Source organism: Camarhynchus parvulus, chromosome 3 (assembly GCF_901933205.1).
Source record: "Camarhynchus parvulus chromosome 3, STF_HiC, whole genome shotgun sequence".
In the NCBI taxonomy this organism is placed as follows: domain Eukaryota; kingdom Metazoa; phylum Chordata; class Aves; order Passeriformes; family Thraupidae; genus Camarhynchus; species Camarhynchus parvulus.
The window spans coordinates 7,721,232-7,739,816 of record NC_044573.1 but is presented as its reverse complement, the minus strand read 5'-3'; the positions used below and the strand labels follow the sequence as shown (position 1 = coordinate 7,739,816).

Below are 18,585 nucleotides of genomic sequence, written 5' to 3'. Positions count from 1 at the left end.
TAGAAGGTATTCCATAAACCATTGGTAATTTCCATTACTATTTCGTACTTTTACTAGTTCTGCTAAAACCTCCTTGAGATGGAGGATGGCTGCACACCAAACCTCCGATAATGATCAGATATCAGATCATTATCTCCTGATAATGACCACCACACATTAAGACACTGGAAAACCTTTTACAGTGAACTGGCCTTCATTTGAACAAAAGATATCACCTTAGTGGAGAGGATCTTTTTGCATTTAGAGAGTAAAATAATGTGTTATCAGTTTCTACATACATATGTCTAGTTTAGACTTAGAAGAAACCATGGGACCAGTAGATCATCTACAAAAAATTCCTTTAAATCACTGGCCATTGTACATGGCTTCCAGCTCTGGAGATGACAGGTTGCTCCAGGGGAGTAGAACTAGTGAGACTTTCCCAAGCACTCACTAAAATCCAAGACTACCACTGCTTGCTAACATTAGAAATCCACACTTCCTCCAAGAAAACCAAACCCACAAAAGAAAAAAAAAAATCACCAGTCAGATTTAGAAGACAGGGATTCTTGTACACCTGGAATAAAACAGGCAGAGCAAAAAAGTGAGCCTGCCTTTTGGAGAAAACCAGGACCAGGCTCAGTGTATGCACTACTTTAGAGTCACTCCCACGCAGGAAAATGTCACAAAAAAAAGAGATTACAGCTCGTGTCTAAAAAGAAAGGGTATTTTTCCTCCCTCAGAATCTATTTTTAATATTGCATCTGATTTCAGAAGGCGGGAAAGAGGCAATGGAAAGTCACTCTGAAGAGGCACCTAGGAAAGCAAGTTTGTTCCAGGCAGGCACTGAAATGAAAAATCCTACCAGTGGGACACCCACAAGGCTACTCTTCTTCAAACACCTACCCAATGGGTAGCTATCCAGACTCAAACTCATGTTTTTGTTTTTAAAATCATTTACAGTAAAAATAGTGCTCCTATTTCTTGTGACTACAGTGTTATTTATAAGACCAGGGTGTATTGCCATCACCTGTGAGTGAAACAGAAGATGTGAAAGCTAAGGCCCCTCACATACAAACACATCTCAGCTGGAACTGAGAAGAGGGCAAAATTATTTGGCCAACTAAACAAGGCAGTGTGGATATTAATTGTGCTGCTACATTTCAGGTGAAACTTCTCATCACTTGGTTGATTGACGAATTTCCTGCATCATAGTTGCACCTGTTCTTACCACAAGTAGAAAAAGTTTTATTGGCTATTTTGAAGGCCATAACATCACTCAGCAGGTGCCGCAGAACTATTAGAAAGCCATGGCTTGAAGCATTTCCCTGAGATACAATTATTGAGGGCCAAGGGAACTGAACAAGGTACTAAACATACAGACACACAGAACTGATCTCAAAGGGAGGAGGAGAGGGTGTGCGACACAGAAAAGTACTGAGAGCAGATGCCCAGAGCAGCCTTCTTCCCAGCAAAGCACACTGAAATCCATGGAACATCCACCCAGACAGATGAGCCCTCTTCAAGACAGGCTCACATTTCCCAATTCTCTGCCAAAAGCAGCATTTTCAGTTACATTTTCAAGAGTAATGTGTACCAACAACACTCAAGCAAAACATGAGCTCTGTGCCACCATTCTGCAGATACATTCAGAGGATTTTTCCCCTACACAATTCAGGAGCACCCTGTGTGCTTCCATTAGCTTTTCTGTTATTGTCCTGCAAGCATTTTATAAATCACAGTCCTAGGTTATTTTATCACATACAAGATATCTCTTCCAGCCAGCTGTCCCAGAAAACCAAGCACACTGAACTCTTATCAGGAGAAGGCAAGATAGCATGACAGCACAGCAGAGACAAAAGCACTGTTCAGTGATCAAACTGGTGCATTGCTGGTCACCACATGGAGCACAAACAGAGCTGACAGAGCCACCAGGATGAATGACAACATATTAATGTTATGTGCCCCTTTCAGTAAGCTAAATGGTCACTTCTATCACTGGCATTATTTGTATGTTTTACAACTGGATATTTGCATACATTGACTTTCAAATTTAAAAACAGGCAGCCAAAGAAAAGGAGCCCTCTGTTTAGAAGGGGTGAAAAAAACCCCAATCCTCCCTCCACTTCACATGACTCTTACTACCTTTGTTTCTGGCTGTAAACAATCTCATCCCAAACTCACCTTGTTAGCCAGCATTTGTTGTTGAGCCTCAATTTGTTGCTGTTGGCGTGATGCCATTTCCTGAAGTTCAGCCAGTGTCATATCCATCCTCGGGGCACTTACCTGTCAAAGAAAACCCAAAGCATGCTAAGTCTAGAATTTTTAATTTGGCTAGCACTTAATAGAGCTACTGCAGAAAAGGATGATAAAACTCTTTCAAACAAAAAACCCAACTGAATACCCAATAAAATAATTGGAGAGACACACTATGTTCTTATGGTAAAACAAATAATTGTAAGCTCATATACATGTGTAGCCCAATCCAACAACTCACAGAAAATGACATCTTTTGGAACATTAATGTTTCTAGCAACAAAATCCCAGCAGCATTTTCAAGAGGCATTTCAGAGCCGTTTATAATTCAGCTCAGCATGAATCAGCTTTGACTGACTGAGCCCAGAATGCTCAGCATGTGGCAGCATGGATCTGTGCTTGTAGGTGTATCACTACAATTTGAAGCACTTCCACATAAGCTGAAGAAAATAGAAAGTTTAAATATAGCTGGGCAGGAGGGAAAACACCACTCTCAAAGACAGCACTGTTATTGGTTGTCTGTTCAGCTATTTCCTGAGTCTAGATTCAAGCTTACATCCATAATGTTATGGAGCAAGAGTGGAAGACAATGGATTCGATGCTGAAACAGTAACTGGCGTCAACTTGAAGTCTGGAGTTAGGGATCTCTGACAAAACTGCAAGAGGAAAAAAACCCCAAACTGAAGTAATGAGAAAAGAATTCTGATGAAAGGAGAGAAGGGGAAGTATGGTGCATTTGTGGCTCTGAGATCACCTGTACAAGCACAGCTATGGGAGCCCATAGATTTGGTGACATCCTGAAAACTGAAAGCCAGGATGGTAACTGCTGGAAGCTTTGTTTCGATTTTAGAGCAGTCTTTACCAGCCTCTCCACAACAGCCTCTCATTTCTTTCCATGGTACTATTTGCACCTGTATCTCCAAAGAGGGAAAGCCTCCATTTTCACTATAATGGTAATTCTTCCAGAGGCCTGGGTCACAAGTGTCACAATATGCTTACTCAATGCCATTTTGCTTTTCCCAAGAGTTTATGAGGTTATTTCAAAAATTAGTCCCTTTGATTCAATTCTCTCCAAGGTGCCATGTCACCACAGAACATGTCTCTCAAAGCCCCATCAGACTTTTGCAGTGGCCATTTGGGGCTGCTAAAGGGTGAGTGGGCCCTGCTGAGCACTCCTTGGCTCTCCAGTCAATGAATTAGTTCAGGGATAGGAATTACAGAGTCTCAGTTGATGTGATGTTGCTGCCAGTGCACTGTCCTGGTAGCAATTGTCACTTGCTAGTCTTCAACTTGAAATAATCCCACAGTGAAGGTCTTTTTGTGCCAGGCAGGGTGGATAACTGATCTTCTCTGTATTCACAGTAGCTACAGCTAAACCCTATCAGAACCCCTTAGGATCCTTGAAGTGCCCTCTCCTGAGGTAACTGAAGCCCAGGGTACCAGGGCCTCTGGGCCAGTCACATGGGATGCTTTTGCCATTTGTCCCCTGTCAAACTCACCTCAGCCTGTATTACAGACAACACCTGGCATCCCCCAGTCACTCCCAGATGGGTTCTGCACTCCTGTGCGCCTTGATGGCATCAGTAACACCCATCAGTTATCTACCACAGCTTTCTACTTGTGTGGATCTGATGTGCCAGGCCATGGAATCCACACAGTCCAGTGTGCCCAGTCATCCTTTCTCCTCCTGGCCAAAGGCAAGGACCCTCTATTCCTGCTCCTGGTCAGAGTGCTCTGGCTGACCTTAGTGATTCCAGAGCAGAAGTCCCCTCACCACGGTTAGAGGAGGTGATTTCAGTCCTTTTATGTCTGAAACATAAACAACCAGTTGTGGGGGTACCAGTTGTGGTTCCTCTGGGTCTGGAATGAAGGCACCTGAGATGGCATTTCATGTTCTGATTCAGGTGTTTATTATTTCTTATCAGTAAAACAGTCTCACAGCCATGAGTTTGGCAGCTTTTCATTAGAAGGCACAGAATGGCCAACAATCTCTGGTTACAAGGTCTTTTAAGACTAAACTATCCAATTAAGAACTGACACCTAGATTATTTTCCCTTTTTAACCCAATAACTGATCCCAAAGAGCCTGCAAGGAGGACTTTTCTGCCCAATTACAAAATGCCACCCAAACCCATGAAGAAGGAGGAAGAAGCAGCATGAAGAAGAAACTGAGGACAACACCCTGCACCCTCCCATCTTGCTTCCATCCACAACATACTAAAAATCCCAAAACCTAAATTTCTCACCAAGTGATACACCTACACTACTCTCTATAATCTATTTCACACTTTTGTGGATTGCAGTCTATCTTGAAGTCTAGGAAACTTTCTCCATGAGTGAGGATCAAAGTCAGTGCTCCCCTGGGGGTCAGGGCACCCCAGAGCAGACAGAAATACTCCCAGTGCCCTGGGTTTCCGCAGGAGATCACTGATTGCCCTCCTGTCTCTCCATGGCAACTACACTGCCAGCCTTCTTGGGTGACCCTTTCTAAACAGCTCTCTTCCCTCTCAGTTCATGGACATGAGCTTCCAGCTTAGAGGGGGGCTCTCCACCCCACTGCCTCCTGTCCTCTCCCAGCTCACGCAGGAATAACCAGAGCTCCTTACATGGCCTGGTCTTGGGGCTTCCCTTCCCTCTGACTGGGGCAGGAGAGGAGCAATCTCTTGGGCTGCCCCTAAAATCTGGGGTGCTGGCTGTAGGGATGTGGAAGTACCCAGTTTCTTCTACATGCCAAAGCCAGGAGGATGACACCTCCACAGCTGGTCTATCCAGCTGCAGGTAACACAGTACCACCTAGATGCTGAAATATGATGCAGGGGCACTTTGAACTACCTTCCTCCACATGGCCACTGTGCAAGGGACATCCTCTGGATCTTTAGGGACATTGTCACTTTTTAGATCACTATAGATGACTTCCAACATTGCTAATTCTCTCAAGTACTGGATACCTTCATGCAGTAGTTCACTTTCCTTGGCATTTACAGGATCTTCCTTAAATGGATACCTTGCCCTCACACTTGAGAGGAGCCATGTCCAGAAACTGCAAATTGCTGTTTTCCAATTCTTCTTTCAATTTCCTGATTTCTGGCAAGGGATCTCAGCTGTTGGGGCTTCATGACCTTCCAAGTGCTGACTGTCAGCCCCACTACCCCAGCACTGAAGCAGCCAGGCAGAAATCTGCCCACGTGGCTGGCAGCTGTAATCTTTTCACAAGTTTTGAAGTTCTGATGAGGTCAAGGACTGAGCAACTTTGTCTCCTGTTTGATTTGTCTCACTCCTTGCAATTTCTCTCTTGAAGGACTGGCTTCTTTATCTGACCCCTACTCTCCCTAAGTCTCCTTTTTCCTCCCTTTCCAACCAATGATAGAGCTGCAGCTTACTTTATCCATTTCTCCTTTTTCACTACTGGGGCAATTATGGTGGAGCAACTGGAGCAACTACAGTGCTCTGAGCACTGGACTGTGGCTCACAGGCCAGGCCCCAGTACAGGGTGAGACACTCCTGGTTTTCACTGGGGTGGGCAAGGCACCCTTCTCTCAGCTGACATATCAGTTTGCCAGGATTCACTGATTACCTGCTCAGGTGTAAAGTCCCAGGCAATGGGAGGTGAAAAGCACCCCAGGCACCTGCCCAAGTCCTTCCACACACCCTGCCACCCAGGAACTGGATACCTCAGAGCACATCTCAATATCTCCTCACCTAAAGTTTGTTTTCTCTTATACCCACATGACACTTGAATTCCACAAACCCCTCAGGGTGCCAACAGTATTAGTTAATATCATTAACAGTGCTGATCCATATATAAGCTGTTTAATAAAGACCATAGGAGCCTGCATTTTAGAAGCATTCACATCAATCTCAAGCAGGGAGAGGGAGGTGTATTCCCTCATCATCCCCACAAGACAGCTCCCCCAGCGCAGCAAGGTCATCAGTGTGAGGGCAAAGCACAGAGCCATTGTTTATGTAAATATGTTCCCAAACTCAGAAAAAAAGATAAGCAGTGCAGCTGACAAACTCTGTGTCCCACACAGGAGCCTGATGCTTGGCAACTACAAAGTATTCATATATATAAATATATACACACACACACACATATACATATATATATAAACTGCCTTTGTCTCACCCCAGTTCAGGGACCAAAAAGGACTATAGCTGGTTGACCTTGGCTAGATTCCAGGTGATCACCAAGCTGCTCTACCACTCCCCAGCAGGACAGGGCAGAGAGAATAAGCTGGAAAACAACTTCTAGGCTGAGAAAAGGCAGTTTACTAAAGCAAAGGCAAAAAAGTTTGTTCAAGCAAGCAAAGACAAAAACCAGTTTATTCTCTACCTATCAGAGAGCGATGTCCAGCCACTTCCCAGGAAGCAGGGCTTCAGCACAGGAAGCAGTTGCTCCAGGAGGCAAACATTGGGAAATAACAAATGTTCCCCTCTTCCTCCTCCTTCCCTTGGCTTTTCTATCTCAGCTGACGCCACATGCCAGGGAATATCCCTTTGGTCACTTTGGGTCAGCTGGTCTGGCTGTGTCCCCTCCCAGGCCCCTGCCCACTGCCAGCCCCTTGATGTGGGGGGAATGTTTAGGCAGTGCTGATGCTGTGCCAGCCCTGCTCAGCAGTAGCCAAAACTCTGGAGTGTTATCAGCACCCTTCTGGCTGCCAATGCAAAGCACAGCACTGGGAGGGAGGGCTGCTGTGGGAAAATGAACTCCAGCCCAGCCATTGCATCCAGCACTCACCCCATTCTCTATTCTTCGATCACCAGGCACTTTCACACCATTTCTTTTGAAGGCTGGATCTTGAGATCTCTGTCCAGTACCTAGACAGAAACAGTCAAAGATGCAAGATAATATAAGATTTTTCTTATCCTTTAGATTTTTCTTATTCTTATCCTATAGCTTTCAGTACAAAAGGAGAATCAGAATAATCATTATAGAGTAGAATCTGAACACTTGTTCTTATGTGTTTACTACCAAGATGAATTTAAGTGATGACACAACACATTTTCTGAAAAAATTTCTGTTCAATGTCAACTTTTATTTTAAAGTATAGTTCTGTTCAAAAATACAGAAAAACAAAAACAGCTTAACCAATAGTAGGCTATTCCAGTATTTATCCTGTGGCAAACAGGCAGTCAGCCCCTACTAAATGTGCATTACAGATGCACACTTTAAAAGCACATTTTTTTCTTCTTCCTGGCAGTCATTGTGTCAATGAAGCTGCTGCTTAACTAGAACCCCAATTTATTCCCATCCAATTATGTGCAAATAGTGCTCAGATGCCCAATACCAACCTCATTGATTTCCCTGTGGAACATAAGTGTACTACAGGACAAAGCCATGCCTGTTACCTTCTTGTCCATTTGATTCCTATTTCAAGACCACATTTCTGTGAGACTAACTCAGAGTTCAAATACATTGCTTAGCAATACTGTGGCAAATAAAATTACAATAATCCTAATACTACAAGCATCCTGGACTTGAAAAAATACATTTTGACAACTAAACTGCTCTGTAAGATGTTCAGCAGGTATAAATGGCACAGCTTTAGCTTTTCATGCACTCATTCTATCACCAGTATGCATTTCAAATATTGAGATACAGTCAGACATCTAAAATATGCTGGGTACAATGTCACTTAACAAATTCAGTATTTCCAACACTAAGGAATATTACCAAGGACAAAAACAGAAAAGGGGGAAGAAGAAGAAGAATCTGGTAGGTTGATTTAAAGGTAAAAGTGAAAGATTTTACTGAAGAGATTAATATGGGATACACAGAAAACCCCTGAAAATCTGAAAGTAATTTCCTTTACAGGAAATTTCATTTTACAATGAGAATGATATTCTCAGAAAACTTCACCAGTTCATTTAATGCTATTCCTAAAACTAACACAAATGTGTAGGAGAAACTTTGAAGAGTTCCATCTTTGCCCAGTATGCCAAGTTTATTACCCTGGTGAAGTATTATCCAGGTGAATAATGACCCAAACCACAGAGTGAATAATGACCCAAATCACTGGGCACCATTTTGGTTTGCAGATGAGCACAAAATTTATATTTATTTCTATATTTATTTAATTTCTCTATTTAAAAGAAGAGATCACCACAGATTTCAAGATATTTTGCTGGAGACAATATATTTAACACAGTATGCCCTTGGATGCTTTGGTGATAACCAGCTCTAGAAAACCTGCAGAAATTTCAATTGGGATTTACTATTCCCAGCTATAGCAAGGGAAGATGAAGCCTTTACAAAGGCAGACAAAAAAAAGGCTGCAGCACCTACTGGCTATGAACATTAATAAATAACACACACAAGCTGTTTCCTTAACCTTGAAGAATGAAACAGAACTTGAAGAGATGAAGCAGCTGAGGTCAACACCTACCAGCTTCGCGGCAGGGTGAGCGTTCGTGGCGGAGGAAGAACCGCACCTCGCTCCTCTGCATTCCAAACCTCTGTAGAACATCCAGCATCCGCTCGTTGTCGCCTATGGGGCGCTCTGGAAAGGTAAAAAACTTTTAAGTGTGGCACAGTCATGTCTTCTGAAAAATCCCTTCACCCAGGATTTTCTCCTGGGAAGCTGAGAAGCCTCAGAGAAAAGGAAAATAATTCTTATCTCATTTGCTTCTCCTGTGTTTTGCTCACTTGTGGAATGTGTTTGGAGATTGTTTACCCACAGGTGATTGTTTAATTGGTTTCATGTGAATTGTTTTGATTCAATGGCCAATCAGGGTCAAGCTGTGTCGGGGCTCTGGAAAGAGTCACGAGTTTTCTTTATTATCTTTTTAGCCTTCTGTAAGTATCCTTTCTGTATTCTTTAGGTTTAGTATTCTTTAATATAATATAGTATCATAAAATAATAAATTAGCCTTCTGAGAACATGGAGTCAGAGTCATCATTCCTTCCTTCGTCTGGGGGACAACTCAAATACAATAACAGTGAACTGCTCCATCTCACCATAGCTTGGGCCCACACCAAACTTAAAATGTCTGTCCATCTTTCACCTGAACACTGTGAGTGCACAGATGTAGTGAGTGCACACAACACTTGCCCTCATCCAAGAGATTTCTACTTTTCCTCTTAAGAAGCCACTGCATTGCCCTTGATTCTGAAACTAAATAAACATCTCTGAAGGGAAAACAAACAGGGAATTTAGAATTCCAGTTCTACTGTCCTCCTTTTGTATGTGAAAATCACCTTACTCACTCACCAGCAGGAAATGTGCTGTTGTACCTTTCACTCCTCTTCTGTGGCACCTCAGACAAACTCATCCCTTAGTCGCTCCCACCCCCTCCTCAAGGGCACTGCTGCCACCATCCCTACAGGGACTCATTTACTTCCTAATTCCAAGGAGAACAAAGAGAGATGCAAAGATAAACTCTCAGGGAAGAGGAATCCTTCTCCTGAGAACCAAGATGAAGATAAACTCTAGGGAAGAGGTTTCCCTTGCATTGGCGTGTCAAGCTCAGGCAGGAGCATTCAGCAGCCTGGAGAGGCTCCCTGGCAGTACCCAGCAGGGCTGATGCTCAGTGTGCCAGCACAGCTCCTGTCACTTCAAGTGTTCTCCCACAGCTCCTGTCAGACACAGACCCAGCTCATTGCTTTGGACAGCAAATTTCATGAACTTCACACGAGATGCATTTTGAAAGCCCTATTTCTGATAAACCTTGAAAAGCTGAACTACTTTGGATTCACAGCTCAAAGTAAAAAAAGGATCAGACAGTGAAAAGTGAGCCCAGTAAGAACTTGCCATTTCCTTTCAAATAACTGTGATGAAAAAGTTATATGCACAAATTCCACTGATTTCTTTTCTTGCTTTTATCCCCAAGCTCAGGATTCAGTCATATAAGTAATTTTTAAGCCTTACTTGCTGCCTTTTGATAATAGAAAAACCCAGTGTGAGTCTAAATCTACCACTACTCCTCCCTTTCTCTATTACTATTCTTTAAAAATTTACATGTATCACAACCAGGCACTCACAGCCAGAATATAACTAGAATTACTTATTGGTCTCTAAATCTTTACATAAAAGCAGTTTCTTTTGTTATTCTAGACATTTTACCATAATTTTTTCTGCCTATTTTAAATGTGATGGCAACAGTGTGGTCAATATATCACAGCAGTGAATTTACATAGCCAGGATACTGTCACAGTATCTTCTAAGAGCATCAGGGCTCATGGTCATGTTGGACCCATTTGTTCTGGATGCCAGACAAGCAGAAGATATTGTTCCTGGCCTGAGAAATAAGACAAGCAGACAAAGAATGAAATTAAATACCACCATTTTTGCACCGGTTTCATTTTTCCTGACGTTGCTTTTGTTGGCGGTTTCCTTTCATTTTTTTAAGCAAGGGGAGGGGAAAGAGAGAAAAAAGAAATCAGAGTAGTTCATTCATATTCAATAAAGTCTTTCAAAAAGTCACTGTCTTAATATGAAATCATCTTTTCAGCAGGAGAAATTGTTGGCATTAAGTATAAATGTTTTCAGTTCCATTAGAAAAGGAGCTGCTAACATGTTTGCAGTATGTGAAAAGCTCTTTTCAACATAAAAGTGTTTCTTTCAAATGAAAATGCTGCAGCTGTGCTCAAGCAATCTAGGAAGGAGAATTTCTGGAGTGACTGTCAGAAGAGATTAGCTTTACAGAATAAGCAAGTAGGTCACTGTTACAGAAAAAGCCGTCTCTTGGCGGTTACTTGTCTAGACAGCAAAAAAACGTTCCTCATCTGCTAAACCTTAATTCAAGAAAAAAAAGGGAAAAAAACCACAACAACAACAAAAAAAATCAACAGCACCACTGGCAGATTTTTGTCTTAAAGGCTATACAGCAGGCTTATGAGGCAGATTTCTAGCAGCTCAGCAATACTTCAGCAGAAACTCTATAATCAAGGGAGATGCCCTTTACACAAGGATTCTGTCAATACCACTCACTGGCTTCAAAGGAAGGTCAAAGAGATTTTCAAATACCAAACAAATGTACATTTGGAAAGCTCAAGAAGAATGGACAATCAGTTTTCCTTTTTTTTTTTTCCTATCTGTCTCATAGAGGAAAAAAAAAGATCTTTATACATGCACTCCTTTTGGCTGCTCTCCACAGCAGGCAAGGTAACTGTCTAACAGAATTCTGATAATAATAGGAAGGTTGAGAAATTTTGCCTCGATATTCACCAAATTTCAAGCAAAACTGAGGAGAGGGAGAGTAGTAAACTTGCCCCCTTCAGGGAACAAAGTCCCTCAAGCACACTTGCAGAAATCTTTCAAAGTAGGCTTAATAAGGTCTGACAACAGAAGCTAAAATTCCTGATCAAATGTCAGAAGAAGAAAGAAACAAGTGATGTAAGAAGGATCCCAATAACTGAAGTCTGAGAAGTCGTTTTCCAACACAAATCTCGTTTCTACCCCCAGAGGTTAGCTGTCCTGCACCATGTTTGTTTTAAAGCAGTTGAATTTGTTCAGTGTAATATGCAAACAAAACAGAAATCGTGGCTAATCCTGGCAGAACAAGATGGAAAACTTTACTGACATCGAAAATGAGATTAGCAAAAGCTAAAAGTATTTCTTTCCCTCACTGCCTCCTCCCCTTACCAAAAAAAAAATCCAAAATATACATGAAAACATCTTGCAAATGCTTGTTGCTGGATGCTACACAGATGCTCAAGACATTTTATCCAAAGCAACATGCATGAATGCAGTACTCAAATCTTTTAATGCTATTGAGATAACTGCATTTTTGTTAGCAAGTACAACTGGGAACTGTATGTGGAACTCCAGCAAGGCCAATTGCTGAGCCCTGCCCTTGGGTCACAACAACCCCAAACAGAGCTACTGGCTGGGGGCAGAGGGGCTGGAAAGCTGCCCAGTGAAAAAAGACCTGGGGGTGCTGGTCAACAGCAGCTGAACACGAGCACAGGGTGTCCAGGCAGGCCACTGACATGCTGGCCTGTGTCAGCAATGATGAGGGCAGCAGGAGCAGGGCAGGGATTGTCCTCCTGTGCTCAGCAGTGCTGAGGCCACACCTCGAGAGCTGGGTCCAGTTCTGGGCCATCACTGCAAGAAGGACATGGAGGTGCTGGAGAGAGAAGGGCCATGGATCTGGGGAAGGGGCTGGAGCATGAGCCTGATGAGGAGCAACTGAGGGAGCTGGGGTTGCTCAGCCTGGAGAACAGAAGAGTCAGGGGAGACCTTATCACTCTCTAGAATTCCCTGAAAGGAGCTCGCAGCCAGGTGGGGGTTGGCTCTTCTCCCAGGGAACAAGTGACACAACAAGAGGAAACTGCTTCAAACTGCACCAGGAAAGGTTAAGGTTGGACACCAGGAAGAGTTTCTTCACTTGAAGGTTGGTTAAGCATTTGAACAGGCTTCCCAGGGAGGTGGTGGAGTCACCATCCCTGGAAATGTTCAGGAGACAGATGGACATAGCACTTAGCTGGCACACTGGTGTTCAGGCAAAGGCTGGGCCCAATGATCTTGTCAAAGTTTTCACTGTAAAAATGGACAAAACTCTTTTTGTCTTAAATATCTGTTCTTGTATGTCTCATGATGTCTCTGCAAAGACTCAACTCAGAAAAAATTCTCTGCTTCAGCTTGTGTTTGTATCCAGATTATTTTCTTACACCTCCAGCCTCAGAAACGCGGATAATTTGATGGTATAAATAAAACACCACATACTTTATTTAAAGTTCATTTTTCAGCTTAACCAGAACATTTGGGCCCTAAGTACTGGCAGACTTCACTTGCCTCTTCCTGTAGGTGCTGTCCTTTGATTTCAGGACAATCTCACTGCCCTTTATAGCAAATGCTACATCACCATCTCAAAAGCCAAGCAAGAATCCAGGTTCAAGAAACATGAGAGGAGCTGCCCACTCTAGCACAGCCCCAACTTCAGTACCAACAGGAGAACCCTGTTCCTCACCACAACCACTTGTGCTCTTTAACAGGGTGTGGGCATTCAGGCTAACTATAAATTCAGTAGTTTTACCTAAACCTTTATTTTACTTCTCTTTCACTGTAGACTTCAGTATTGTGTTGATTCAGACAAAGATGTACAATTAAAACACATTCCTAGAAGATCTCTTTCCATGATGAATCGTTGATTTTATTTTATTATCATTGATGAAGCAAAACTTCTTTATTTCTAAGGAGAAGAAAAAAATTCTGTTCCATTTTTTAAACTTAGAAATATTAGAAACATCACATCTCTGTCAGAAGCAAGTAAATATCAAGAGACAACTCAGGTATCTCACAGCATTAAACAAACATCCATCTCACCAAAGACTTCTTTTAACAGATGTGAGCCAGAGATAACAGCAGAGGAAGACAGAAATGTAAGCCCTTATCATCTGATTCTTTTATAATCTCACTGAAGCATCTCAAAAAAGGTTGGCTTAGACATAATTATTTTTCATTACTCAAAATCCTGCCAGGGATTCATCTATCTTATGCCACTGGATGGCTCCCAGCACCCAATGAGTACCATGGAGACAGGAGATAGTCCAGTGCCCTTTCCCATTTAAGCCATGAGACATTAGTAATATTTTAAGGGTTTTTTGTTGATATATTCTCCAGTTCCAATGGAGCATGGCAAGTTTAGGAGATCTGAACTCTCAAGATCAGAAGAACATAGAAAAAGAAAAAAAAGTTACAACAATGAGCCACATGCACAAGCCCCTTTTCCACAGGCTTGAAAGGACAGCCAGAAGTAGCTCCTCCATCCTCCCTGTCACCCACTTTCTTCAGAGCACTTCACACGAGGTAACTCCCACTACTTCTGCTAACACACTCCATCCCATCCACACTCAATACAATCGGTAACTGAAGGTGTCATCAGAAAAAGGAAGCTTTATTTTACCACTGCAAGTAAAAATGGCTGTGGGGTTAAAGAAATTATTTTGAACTAGTCACAGAACTACCAATACTTAGTACCTCAAAACCCCATAAAGGCTGCTGGGATCCCACTGTCGGGAGGAGGAGGAGGAAGAGAAAAATACTCTCTCATGCCCCTCAGACTCATATGAGTCCCAGAAGGGCTGCACAGACACAGAAACATCTGCATGTTCAAGCTCCCTTTTGCTTTTCACTCAGTTTTGCACGTGTGAGCCTTCTTGCAGGTGGGTTATCACACAGCCAAGTGTGATGAAGAAACTAATGAAATGGCAATGCAGAAACTCTCTGGGACAGGATCATATCTGTCAGCCCTCCATGTGCCACCTTGTCAGGAGCAGAGAAGGCCCAGCAGTTCAGCAGCTGCCAGCCTGACCTACCTGAGCCACACCACACCTCAGCCAGGTGGCACTCGCTCTCCCCAGGCTCCTTGCACAGCTCCACCACATCCCTGCAGGTTGTCTCGGGGGTCACTGGCACCTCTGTGAAGTGCTGCTCGTTGTTACTGAGGTACACGGTCAGAAACATCTGCAGGAGACAAAGGGAACAGCACGTGGTTACTTTCCAACACAAAGGCAGGCTGCACCTTGGAGTCCCAGCCTGCTGTTAAATGCATTCTTTCCCACACAGATAACATCTTATCAACTACAGTGGGTACAATTTTCTAAACAATCCCGAATTTCTTTAAGGTATTTAAGCAAAAAAGACGCTGCAGAAGTCATCTCCTGCTCAACTAAATCACATTGCTGGAGGATTGTGGAGATTCTCAGTTCAGTCAAAGAGAATTCTCCCAGGCTTCAGGCCTGGGAAACTTAAGAGAGGAAGAATGAAAACAATGATCTTTCTGTTCATGTTGTTCATAGGTATGTACCTTCAAAGTGTGCTAATCATGGTTCACCAATAGTGTGAAAGGCTTTTACTGTGACACCAATCAGGTTTCACTTCAGCAATCCTGGTTATAAAAGGATGCTACCTCTTAATAAAGTCTCTCTTTTTCACCTTCTGAACCATGGAGTCATTTCATCTACCCCTGACTCAACAGTGGCAGAGGATTACTCAGTTTTAAATCTGGACCCGGTGCTCCTTCCTTCCCTCTTCAGATAATGTGTCAGAACTCCTCTCACTTTACTACATGTGTATGTACCCTGCAATCATTTGACACAGCAGGAGAAACAGTCAACTAGAGTTCAGCAGGAGTGAAAAACAATGGTAATTACATCTGGTATAAAAAAACCACCAGAGTTTACCACATAGGTAGTGAAGTGGAAACACAATTTGCATTTCTGTAACACATTTCATAGAAAAGTTCCTAAAAACACAAGTCAACTTGCTGTGCTCTTAGTCTCACCCTGAAAACATGGTCACCCCCCAAACCCCATTCCCAAGAAACCAAGGATATTTTACTTGGCTTCCTCTTCACAGCTGGAGAAGGCTCCTTATCTTTGGTTTTTCTGCTTATACACGCCACACAGATGCTCTTGCTTGTGTCTTTCCTGCCATAACTACTAAATAAGCACTCTAAAAAGTCAGTGGCCATATCTGATAGAAAACATTGATGATTACTGCCTCTGAGCATCATCTCACTACATGCTATTAATATTAAACTGCTACCAAAGTTTAGCTGCCAGCTAAAAATTAATGTCAGTCCTCTTGAGACCAATCCTCAACTTCAGTCTCAACTGGCTGTTACTCACACAGCCTCCCCAGCAAGGCAAAAAAATCAAATATATCCAGAAAGCAATTGCTCCACTAAGCATTTCAAGCAACAGCAACCTATACAAGTCAGGATTTTTCATACAGATGGAAAAGGTGCTTTCTCAAGAAAAGACACAAATCCTTGCCTGTCCTCATTTCTAATGGGTGAAGGGGATATACATCCTTAGGAGCAAGAGTTCAAAAGGTCAAAGAGGAGGAAAAGGAGGCCAAATCAAACAAGAGGGGAGAGGTATAAATATCCTTTTAAATGAATTTATAGAATCATTTTTTAAAAGTAACAAAACCATTACTACACACACTATTTTTGTGATTTTGTGTAAATACTATGGAATTAGAGATTTTCAATGCCTTTGCAAAGAGAAATTCAGCCCCATCTGTTTCACAGCTTTAGGAATCCACTGTTGGAGACTCTCAGGGAATACAACCGTGCACATGCACATTCCTGATGTCTCCAAAGCCTTTCCAGTGCTATTCTGAGTGCCAAGATGCCCTTCAACCCTATATGAGAGACTGCCTTTACTCTTTAAAAGCTTTGACAAAAACACTCCAGACTCTGCACATCTTGTTACACAGATCGCAAGTATTTGTTCCACTCCTGGCAGTGTAAACACTTGCAAACAGTGTTTTCTGGGCCCTGGCACTACACCAAGAACACAGAATTTCTGACCACTGGTTTTGCCCAGCTCCCCAAGACAAAGGTTTCTGATCAATTCCTGAACACCTTCTACAAATATTCACAGAGAAGAAAAAGCCTGCTGAAAGTGAGCTCAAAACTACCTGACAGCTACATTCCCCACCCATTTCCTTGGCACTTTATGGGAGGGGAAAAAAACCCAAGAAATCAACACGAAAAGTCAAACTTGGAGCTTGTAAGGAGTGAAACTAGGAAAGAGAATGTGGAGGTAGGTAAGATCAGTTTACCACACACTTATCACACACTGAAGATGAGCACAATGGGTTCTGCTCTCGACAGCACAAGGAGGCAGTGACCTAAATTAAGGGACAAAGCTTTCCAAGCAGGAACTCTGACACTTGGCTTTAATCTTTTGTCACACAACATGTTACCTTTCAGAGGCAGTGTTTCTGACTCCCCTAGAGGAGCCTGGCAGTGAAGGATGTCAGGTGCAGCCAGGTAAGAATATCTCTTAACCACAATTACTGGGGCAGAAAAGTATAAAATAAAAAAGAAATTCCCAAATAGATTTACAGCAGTTTATGAATGTAAAACATTTCAACCTTTCACATTTAATGCTGTACAACCTTGTATTCAGAACAGGAATGCCATTCAGAAATGGCACAGGCTGTGTGTCTGCAGTAACATTTGTTAATTTAAAAGATGAGCTCACAGATGGGAATTAAGAGAAAATTATACAAACCGTGGCATTATACACAAAGCAGACCTAATTTGACCCTAGCTGGGCTGTTCACTCTTCAGTGTGCCTGTCTATATACAGTTGTTAATCCTTAGGATTTAGCAATACAGACAACTACACAGGAAGGATCACGAGTTGCCATTTCCATCCACAATGCTCAGGATAATTACTAATACATTAAGCCAAGAGCACTCAGACCCGCCGTGTGGGGCCGTTTCTGGGACTTGGGAGTGTCTGCATCACCTCTAGCCCACATACTCTAGAAACCAAGGAAAGGAAAAGCAACCAAACTGCAAATTCCCTAAAAAACATACCTTCGAGTCTTTGGAGTCTAAAGCAACTAAAATGTTATGATAATGATGTTATCTCATCCTGCTTCCTTTCAGCTCCAGGGGCAATGCTGAGATGATCAAGTTCTGTAAGTAGCTGCTCTATTCCTGCACCAAATGGTGTCACATTTGTCACCACCACTTCCTGCTCACCTCCAAGGCCTCCTGGGGTACCCTGGACACACTGGAGCTTAGGGCAAGCTGGCCAGAGAGTATCCATCACAGAGATGCCTCTTCCCAGAGAGGTGAGGAAGGGAAAGATGAAGAAACTGATGTAAACCAAATGCCTGCTGTGACTTCTCAGTGCTGCTCATCGCCCTTGGTGGCTGCTGGGGCTGGCAGCACCTCAAACTGGGATCCCCAGGACTCACTCCTGCTTCCCTTGGGAATGGTTCAACTGTGACATTTATTAACCACCCCACCAGTTAGTTTGTATCACTGTTTCATTGCTGTGCGGCAACAAGAAACAAGGAAATGAGTGCTCTCAGGACACTTTGCTCATAAGCTGGAATCCTTACATTAAAGAGTTTCTCGCTCCTCCCTGAAACTGAAGACGTTAAGACAGTTGTATACAAACATCCAGCAATTTCAGAGGGGAAAAAAAATGCAAAAAAATTCAGTTTCAAACTAGGCATAAATGAAGCACTTGATTAAAAAAACAAGGAAGACAAATTTCAGTCACACCTTGTATTTTTTCTAAGATAGCATGAAAGCAATTACTGAAACATCTGATAATTCCATACAGCCTTGGATGAGGGTTTTTTCCTCCTTTACAAAAATTGAGTTTTATGAACGCCCACAGACCAAGCATTTTTGAACAGGGCTCAGATCCCTAAATTAAGGTCTAAACTAAAAGATTGCCCTTCTTTTCCCAGCCCAAAACCATGCTCACTATAGTTACTGAAAAGCTGTCAAATATAAAAGCACTGCAGTACTTTGGCATACTTTGGGAGAAACCAGGGGTGTTGGGAGAAACCAGGGATGTTGTGCATCTACTGAAGCAGTTCCTTTTAAAATCACATCAGAGATTCCAGCTGACTCTGCTCCAGCTTAG

At 42.7% G+C, this 18,585-nt stretch overlaps 1 protein-coding gene across 1 annotated transcript in view; it reads right to left on the bottom strand.

Annotated features, from left to right (window-relative positions):
• The window catches only part of TP53BP2 (tumor protein p53 binding protein 2), a 58,034-nt gene that overhangs the window by 21,987 nt on the left and 17,462 nt on the right, over nt 1-18,585 (bottom strand). The window contains exons 2-5 of the mRNA XM_030944377.1: nt 14,494-14,641; nt 8,621-8,734; nt 6,973-7,052; nt 2,164-2,265 (exon numbers count right to left, since the gene is read on the bottom strand). Coding sequence (XP_030800237.1) covers nt 2,164-2,265; nt 6,973-7,052; nt 8,621-8,734; nt 14,494-14,641 — 444 coding nt within the window. The remainder of the gene's footprint in view (nt 1-2,163; nt 2,266-6,972; nt 7,053-8,620; nt 8,735-14,493; nt 14,642-18,585) is intronic.